This window comes from Athene noctua, chromosome 6 (genome assembly GCF_965140245.1).
Source record: "Athene noctua chromosome 6, bAthNoc1.hap1.1, whole genome shotgun sequence".
In the NCBI taxonomy this organism is placed as follows: domain Eukaryota; kingdom Metazoa; phylum Chordata; class Aves; order Strigiformes; family Strigidae; genus Athene; species Athene noctua.
Genome location: NC_134042.1, coordinates 28,673,911 through 28,683,434, shown reverse-complemented (window position 1 = coordinate 28,683,434; position 9,524 = coordinate 28,673,911). Strand labels below are relative to the sequence as shown.

Here is a 9,524-nt window from a genome sequence, read left to right as displayed (position 1 = left end):
ATGTCAATCTTTCACCGTCCAGCTCTTTTACAGTCCTGCACAGCACTTGAGCAGCTGCTGGAGGAAGGAGGATGATCCCACCCTGCAGGCACCTCAGTGGCCTGGTGGAATGGGGACTCAGGCTGCCTCCCAACCGGAGCCTTGCATCCGCCACCCTGTCATCCTCAGCAGTGACAGCTGCTGGCTCACCAGCTGGAACAACAACTAAGAAAAGCCTACAAGTCCCACCTGGGGAGGGAGGGAAACAGTCACAGGAGACAGCCAAAAAAAGGCTCTGGACCCCCTTGCAGAGACCACTGCACCTCAGCAGATACTGCACCACACTGCACTGGTGCATGGGGTGGCAGGAGGAATGGGGAGCACTTCATCATGCCAGAGACAGCAACTCACCTGCCACAGCATCTAGGCAACCTGTGAAACAAAAAGCAGAGTGCAGTCTAGAAGCATTTAGAGATCACAAGTCCATTTAAAGCCATGCTGGGGTTTGGTATTTACTCTGAAAGGTGGGGGACACCCCACCCCACCCTATCCTTCCCCTTTCACCTTTCCTTTCTGCAACCCTCCATCCCTCCCATCCCCAAACCTCAAGCTCTCAATAGCAAAAATTAATTGCTGTGAACACACAGAATCACATGCATACTCCTGCTGGCCAGAGCACCAACGCCTCTGCTAACCACCCACTATTGCCCCACTGCAGCAAAGCAGCTGAGGCCGAGTCTCTAGCAAACAGGGGTAGGATGGCAATCACCCCCCAGGGCCAGCACACATGAAGACTGGCGATGGGAAGGAGCAGAAAGCCTTTGGGCCTTACAGACTCATTCTACACAGCACAGCATGAGGCAGTGATCATGGAGTGGTGGCAGAAGCCTGCCCCCAGAGACATCAGCTGCTGACACCTCCCAGCCGGGGCACTCCCCCCGGGGAGCTTTGGAGGTCCCGGCCTCCAGCACTGCTACAGCCTTATCCAAGGTGCAAAGCTGCAGAGGTATGTGGCCCAGGAGCCCAAAGTGGGGGCAGCAGGGAAACAGCAGGATTCCCGGGGGGCTGCTGTGCTCCTACAGGAACTGAGACCTGCTAACCCTGCAGGCGGGAGATGGCTCTTTGGTGCAGAACAGAGAGCAGCCCTTCTGCTGCTTTGCTGCAGACATTAAGAGGGAGGTGATAAGCAAACTCACAGGCTCCAGTTGCTCCTTCCCTACTCCACCTTATGGCACCTCTATTCTAGTTGTCAGAGGATCAGCAGCCCCAAATAGACCTGGATTTACCCCAAGGGCTGAGAGATTCTGAAGTATCCCTCCTACCTCCCAGCTCAGCAGCACCAGCAAACTCTCCCTCTCAGCACAGGGCATGGCCTCAACCTGCACTCTCCCCTTACCTCAGCGCTGTTTGCTCTGTGCCATTTGAAAGCTATTATACAGACTTCTTGTCATCACCCAGGACAAGCACATCCCCTGGGTGAGATGGGGATGGCCAAAGCTCGGGCTGCAGGAGCGGGAGCCAGCCCGAACCTCTTACTACTAGAGAAGAGCCAAGGAGAAATGTCTGCCCCCTCCCCCCTTTCTAGCCACCCAGTTGTCAGGGGATAAAGGGGGAAGTTACTGGATTCCCTGAGGGCTACACCCTCCAGACTCTCTGCTCCCATCTGAATGCCCAGTGTCCTGGCACAACCCACCATGTGTGACGGCTCCTTGCACACTCCAGGACTCTGCATCCTGCCCACACCTCTCTGGACTCAGGGTACAGGTGAGGGACAATGGTGCCAGGAGGACACAGAGATATGCAGCAGTGGTGGGGGAAGAGCTCTGCCAAGCAAGGCCGTGGAAGGTAGCCCCGGTGACCCTGGGGGAGTCATTTGTGAGGAGAATGACTTTGGCACTGGCCAGGCTGCATGCTGGTCACGGTTCATTTGCTATGGGAAGCAGGGAGTGATTCATCTGGAAAGTTTCTACACTGCAACTGCACGAGGATCATACGCCCCTGCGAGATGGCAGAGGGCACCATGCAGCCTTGATCTGCAAATCTATATGCCACCCACTTGTCATCATTAAAGTTCACTGGATGTGCTAGGTAAAGACTATGGTGTTTAACCTAGACTAATGCTCTCTGGCTTTTTCTTCAGCTGGATATCAAAAAGCATGTCCACTTTGTACCCTAAATTCTTGCAGTTTTGCTTGGCAACGTTATTTACCCTGACTGCCCCATTTTCCACCTCCAGCCAACCTAATGACAGTACATTTAAATGCTAGATGAAATGACTGCTGGCTCCCCAACACTTCTGAGAGCACTGAGAGCCTTTAGGATGGGAGATATTAGGAGACTACAATGTAGTATTTCTTATTAGAGGAGCTGAAAGTTGCCCATCAGTTTTGCACCTCTGGCCACTTGTCAGTCCCAAGAGTCAGTGGGCTCAGGAGTCTGCTGCAAGGCCAATGTTCAGTGCCTGCACCAAACTTCTGTTTGCTCACAGCTGAAGCCAGGCAGACAGCAGCCCATGTGCCGCCTGGAAACAGGAGCAGAGGCTGTGCTTGCTCGTGGTGGAAACACCAATAAATGCAGGTTAGAAGGAGAGGCCAAGTGCACAGAGCTGATCCAGGTTACCCATGTTTGACAACCACAAACTGGGATGAGAAAGTGTCTTTTCAGAACCCTTTCAACACATTCACCTTTGAGAGCTTTCAGCAAAAAGACAAGGCAGAACTGTTAAAGGGTCAGACTTCGGGTGTTTGCTTGTTCTTTCCTCAGGCAAACCCTCATTGATTGACTGTGGGAAGGGTGAGAGCTTAGCACAACTGATGGAGGAGTCCCACTGCTAACACTGAAGCACGCAGCCTCCTGGCAGAGACTAATGACGATAGACAAGGCTTTTCCAAATACACTCCAGCTCTGCCTGCTGCATGCTGCCAAAGCCAACAGTCTGAGGGGCTCCTGGTTCCCTACCACTTTTAGAGCCAGAACCTTCCTCAGGCAGCAGGACTAACAGTCTCATGGTGGGATTTTGGAGAGGTGAAAGAACAGGCATGGCCAAGAGTGGGCTAGGGGCTTGGCAGTCAATGCAAATGCCAGCTGCAGGGAGCCTCTCCACAACACAGGATCCTCTGGAAACGAGGGATACAATCAGGATCTCACTGTGTGATGAGCTTCCACACACAGGTATTAGTGAGACCCAAACAGTGCTCTGGTCAGTATATTCAGACATAGATAGGCAAAGTCATTTACAGGAGCAGCTACAAGACAATGATGTGCAGTGACCATTGCCAGAGGGTCTCCTGGACTTTACTGGGTGCACCAGGCCAATTTTATGAAAGGAGCTCTGCTCATGAGGAGGACAAGACAGGACCACCCACGCTGGCCAGCCTACAAGCTGTAACTGCCTAAGCAAGGCACTGATTCAGCCAGACTGCTCACATGAGCAAAGATTACTCATGTACAGGCTGCAGGATCAATACTCCAGGGCCCCTATGACTCCTTGTCGACTCAGAAGTTTTATCACCGTGGTTACCACCATGACACCATCACACAACCCAGAAGTCAGGTGAATCTCTGATCTGTCATCGCACAGGTTAAAGACAACCTCTGTGAGGACAATCAGTCTTACCGGGGTTTCTTTTTTTTTCTCTTAGCAAAGATGGGAGAGCATCCACTCATGCTGCTGTCGCCATAGTAGGAAGGGCTCAGAGAACTAATGCCAGGGTCAGGAGATTGACTGCACAGGAGACCAAAAACCCAGGTTCAGTAATTCCCCATCCAGAACTCTGCCAATCACACACCACTTCTGTACAGTCCTGAGCCAGCCAGCTGTGCCTACACTCTTGCACATGTACACAGTCACTGTTATAAGCCACACATCCGCAATTACTAACTCATCACGCTCAAGCACACCTGCAGTCAGGTACCTTTTCTGGATTACATCCCTTCCCTCTCCTACACAGCCAGCAAGAGAACTGGTCCCTCAGGCACTGACACTCGCTCACACTCTGCCCTCTGCTTCCCTTCCCATGCAAACAGACTCCCTGCAAGGTGGAGTCTCACACCCATGCAAGCTGGGAAACCGCATGCAAACTGGAAGTGCATGGTCTTCTTCCGGCTTGCTCTTGGGCACAGCATGCTGCCTAAGTAATGACCCTCAGCTTAGCAAGCTTGATGGCAGTAGAAAGACATTCCCATCCTGTCCTTCGTGTCCCCTTTCACCAAGACAGTTTGTAAGAAAGCTGAAACAATAGGAGCAGTCACCTCCATCCACCCTTCCTGGCTACAGGAATCCTCACAAGCAGCAAGGATATCTCCCAGGATCCCAAATATGTCTCACATAATGGAGGCCTCTGGGTGGACAGAGCTGTAGAGTCAGAGCCATCAGACCTGTCACTTGCACCACCAAGATTTTCATCTGAGGCAGAAGCAGTGAAACATCACAGGCAGTGATGAGGTGAAATGCTCAGTGAGTGGCATGGGGATGGTGACATCTCACAAATGTGCTGCAGCAGGCTCCCACAGGAAAGGAGGAGGCAGGCTCAGCGTGGATCCAGGCGTCAAAGAGTAGTGTGTCTTCCCAGCAGAATGACACCCACTTCTCCATCGTATGCCAACACACATCTGATGCAGCACCAGAGGACTCAGATGTGGAACAAACCTCTTAGGAAGAGGTTTCATTTGGCTTGCAAGGAGTTAACAGCACTGCCTGACATCACCCATTCAGTGGAGAAGTGGAAACAGGACTGAGGTTAGAGGACCAAATGTCACCCTGAGTGCACAGGCAAGCATCCCTCCCACAAAGGTCTTCGATACAACACATTTATTTTGCTGTGTGGCAGTACTGTACAGAACACATTACATTACCAGCAGTTTCAGAGCACTGAGTTGTCATTCCTCCTGCCTTGCCTGAATTTTGGAAAAGAGGCAGAACCACTGTCCCCTTCATCCATTTCACCTGCAAGGAAACAGGCCAAGAGAAGTCCAAAAACACAGAGGCACTTGCTGACTGGACTGGAGGTGAACCTCAAAAAGTCCAACTCCCAGTCCACCACTCTCACCATTACAGTCCCCTTTCCCTGGTGCTGGGAGAGGAAAGCTATTGCCAGCTCTCTACAAGGTCTCAACTCCTCTGAGAAACTATCTGCACACCTGAACAGAAATCAGACTAAGGAGACTGCAAAAACTTATATAAAATCTATTGGATTTTAAACGGACTTACTACCTCTCTCTGAGGGTCTGAGAAATGTTTTGGGGCATTCTAGGCAGAGCTGGAATTCTCTTAAATTCTGTAAGATTGTTTAAGAGTGAGCCAAGGAGAGGCTTTTGCTTCCAGCGCAGTCCCACTGGAATCTGAGTGGAATGTCCCCTGATCAGATGGGGAATAAAAGTACCCTGCCCTTCCAGACACATGGAATCCTGCACCTCCTTTTCCGAAACCATGAAACAGCAGAGCTCCGGTACTGACTCCAGCTCTCAGTGCCACAGAGAAAGCTAACGCTGTAACAAGCAAGGACAGTGCAGCGTGAAACTTGGAAGAAAACCCAAAAATAGCCCACAGAATAGACAGAAACAGTCAGAAAGGCAAATGTGCTGTGGAGAGAAGGGACAGAGGGAGCAGCCAGGCCTCTCCCACCAGTTCATGTCAGTATGTGGAATGGTGCATCCAGCTCAGGAGAGCAGTGACCCAGTTCCCCAGCTGGGACCCCTTCAGCCACAGGAAGAGTTCATACAAGTTGATCTGCCACAGGCTCAGGGCTTCTGTGAGTGAGATCTGGGCTCTTCTATAAAGTGAATGGCTCTTGCTCCTCTGGTACCTAGAATGAGAGAAACAGCTGCATTAGATCCAGCACAATGCTGACAGGTGGGAAGGAGTCCTGTCCCACATCTTCGGTACAGCTGACCCTCCACCCAGGGGAGGGGAATGTCCCACATCTGGAGAACCACCAGCAGTGAGGACCCCCAGCAGTAGGGATTTTTCCCAAGTAATGTTCCTGAGGAGCTGGGGCTGCCTTCCTAGCACAAAACTGTCAGAAGACACAGCCTGCTCCCCTGTGAGCCCAGTTCTATTCCCACTGCATGTAGTGACCTCAGGCCATAGCACCCTCTACTTCTATGCCCAGCTTCACTTCAGCTAAAAGGGACAGGTCCACACTCCTACAGCCTTTCCTGGTAGCACACTTCTAAGAGTCCAGCAATCCCAACACACTGATTCCAGTAAAAGTAATTCTCCACCCTTCTTCAGAAGCAGAGGTTAACTGGGCTTCACAGGTCCCTCATCAGCCAGAGAAATAACTGTTATTTCTTCTCATGGAGGAGGAATCTGAGGCAGAAGTGCATTGACTCATAAGACTCACAAATGGAAATCACCTGCACGACTCCTGTTCTGGCTTTTAAACATCAGCCTGATCTTCACAGTCAGCCCTGGCCCCTCAATCAGGCTGCAGAAACTGGCAGCAGTGAATTTGCAGATCTTTCCTACCCACAAATACTTCCCAGTGGTGACATCTGTAATGGGCAGGAAGCCCCTTCCCCTCCTCCGGAGGGGCCAAATCGTAAACCCTTACCCTACGGCCTCCAACTCCATCCCTGTCCCCAGCCCCAGGGTGACAGACCTGTCCTCTGGGGAGGCTGATGGGCGTGAGAACAGCACAGAGGCTGAGATGTGTGACTGAGCAGGGGTAGGACCACAGCAGATGTGCTAGTGAGGGGGAGAGGTCTAGAGCTAAGAGTAAGAGGTCAAGAGGTCAAGTTAGGCCTTGTCAGGGTCCTGAGCAGGGGCTCTAATAAGCCTTAACAGCCCTGACTAGCCTGAGAGCTCCCCCAATCCTCTGCTCACAGGCCCAGAAGCTCCAGTTAATCTCAGGCCTGTACCATCAGTCCCTGCCTGAGCTACACTGAAGCAGTAATGGTCCCCAGCTCATGCCCTGCTTGAAACCCCTTGACCTGGACCTTGTCTTGTCACCATGGACCTGCCTGAAAACCACCAGACCTGATCTACAGATTGACTTTCTGGTCTGACTTTCAACGGGACCTGACCACCATCTCAGGGTCTGTCCTGCTTGCCTTACTCAGCTACTGTGTGACTGGACCTGGCTGGCTTGCTGGTTCTGGGATCCCCCCAAATCCTGGCCCCCAGGGACAGATAGGCCCTGCTGCTCCATGCCTGGCCCCTGGTGTCTGGAGAAGAGTCTCACATGGAAACGGCTCTGACGCAGCAGCGAGACATGTTGAGGAAAGAGCTGGCACTGGCCCGTGTGTGCAGGGCTGACTCAATCCCCCTTAACAAGTCATTGGTCTTCAGAAGCAGCAGCATCTGGCGAGGAACATTGTTGAGAAGCTGGGTGATCTGGGGTAGGTAAGCAGCAGCGTTGGACCGGATCTCCACATCCTGCGGCCAGCCGGGTCATGTCAGGGAGAAAGAAAAGAGAAGCTGAGAGTACATGGAAAACTCAGGTCCAGATGCAGCTGAGATTTGGCAGGAGGAGATGGTGTTTTTCCACACCATGACTCTAGGCCAGAAGATAAAGAACTCTTTGTCCTGCTTTCCTGCAGACACCTGGCTGTCCCAAGGACTCACAGCACAGTCACAGATCACTCCTGCCATATCCCACCTGCCCCTCAGTGAGATAAGGCCCCATCCCCTCACTGGCAGGACTAGTAGACTCTCAAGAGAACAGGGCATTCACCACTATGTCAGTTCTTGGCCCCAGGCAGCCCGCAGCAACCATGTCTCACTACCCTTGCAGCCTTCTGACTGAGTCTCACCTCACCAGCCCCAAAGCTGGGAGAGCTGCAGGTAGCAGAGGACTGCTCAGGAAGGTTGAGGCATGCTGCAAGGACAACCAGGTTGCTCCTTGTCTTGCTGTCCCATGCAACTGATGGCTTTATGCTATACTAATGAAGCAAGGTCTAGTTTAATCCTCTGTCCTCCACACAACTCAGCAGAGGTAAGAAGGCTTTATGCAGTTAAGTGTCATGCTAACCCAAAAGATCAAAAACTGTCATCTGTCAGATTAAGGGTCTATCAAGACCTCATATCCTGTCTGGCAGCAGCCAGTAGCAGACGCTTAAGGAAGGAAGGAGTGTAAGACCAAGGCAGATGCAGGGTGATCCTTCATGTTCCTTGGTTTCCCAGCTTCCAACAAATACACTGCCACAGTAAGATCCCAGTGATAACTGATGGACTACAGCCTGAGCTACTTAAGACCGCCTCCCCTCCAAACATGAGCCACCAATAGCATGCAAGACAGCTAGCCCCCACTCTTCTGTCTCTTTTTAGATCTGAGAGTTCCCACAGCATCCCAGTAAATATAGCACTGCATGTTGTGGAGCTGATCCCATACACATACTCTGTCCCTACCTTTTCCTACAGAGGCCATGACATGAATCAGCAAATCCAAATAAAAGTCCCTGGAACATCAGAAATGTCCAGAATCCAGCAGACATATGTAGAGGCAGTAAATTACTTCTTACAGGAGGAAGGCTCCTTTGTTGGAAAGGGAAAGGACACCTTCTCTCCTCTGGAACGAGGGCTGGCCAGCCTATATTTCACGATATGGGATCTCACACTCACTCTCTGTGAACATCAGACATTATAAAGGAACAGACCTGCACAAATCGAGTGTGCTGGTTGTGATGGTCAGACACATATACAGCTCACACACCACCATGGTTGCTTTGCTGTTTACAAATATATCTTTGTGTCCTCCTGCCTCTGCCACTGACCAAATACACAAAGCTTCATCAAGATACTTAGCTCTCCTAAATGTTAAATGTTTTGTTCCATTACTTGTTGGCAGAAAATTCCTCCCTGATTATCTCTTATCCCTTATCCTAGCCAGCATCACTGCAGAGACTACTTTATTTTCCACACATAGGTTTTCTATTTCTTTTCTATTTATTTTTAGCTCCAGTGCTTGTCCACATCACAAAACAGCCACATGATCTGTCATCAGAACTGTCATTTTATGTCAAGGGCGAAGCCTGTGCACAGAGGAAAAAATAAGCTATGCCACAGGACCTGAGAAAAGCCCCTTGGCTGCAGTTGCTGAGGCTGCTGCAGGATGCAGCAAAACACAACAATAAAATCAGATGAGATGAGGTTAGCAGCCACCCTGAGCGGTCAGCTGCCTGGGGTTGGCTGAAGGCAGGAACAACCTGATCGATGGCAATCCTCACACATTTGTCTAGCCTGCTCCTAAAATTCTCCAGCGATGGGACTCAAAGACTCCCCAGACCATCCACACCAGCGTTTCACTGGCCTTGTCATTACCCAATCTCCTTAGCTGAATTTAAACCCATTACTTCTTGTCCAGTTTGCAGCAGTCTTTAACAGATTTGATAATCACTGTAACAATCCTTCTTGACCCGCAGTCTTCTAGACTTTTTTTGCCCTAACTTGCTCAGACCTACCTCATGGGTTGCATTTGCTTGACCACCAGTCCTTGTAGCTTCCTGCTGGACTTGCTCCAGTTTCAAACCTTTCTCAAGATGCAGTGTCCCAGACTGGACACAGCACTACAGATAAGATTTTGTTTCAGGAGGGATGCTTCCTT

General features: G+C 51.0%; 1 protein-coding gene across 8 annotated transcripts in view; it reads right to left on the bottom strand.

The window, feature by feature from the left end:
• Positions 1 to 4,784: 4,784 nt before the first annotated feature.
• Positions 4,785 to 9,524, bottom strand: part of ADCK1 (aarF domain containing kinase 1) — an 82,026-nt gene continuing 77,286 nt past the window's right edge. For all 8 annotated transcript variants that reach the window (XM_074910029.1, XM_074910035.1, XM_074910036.1 and 5 more), the window contains 2 exons: positions 7,164 to 7,357; positions 4,785 to 5,783 (listed from right to left, as the gene is read on the bottom strand). In XM_074910029.1, the coding sequence (XP_074766130.1) occupies positions 5,612 to 5,783; positions 7,164 to 7,357 (366 nt within the window). In that variant the 3' untranslated portion in view covers positions 4,785 to 5,611. The remainder of the gene's footprint in view (positions 5,784 to 7,163; positions 7,358 to 9,524) is intronic.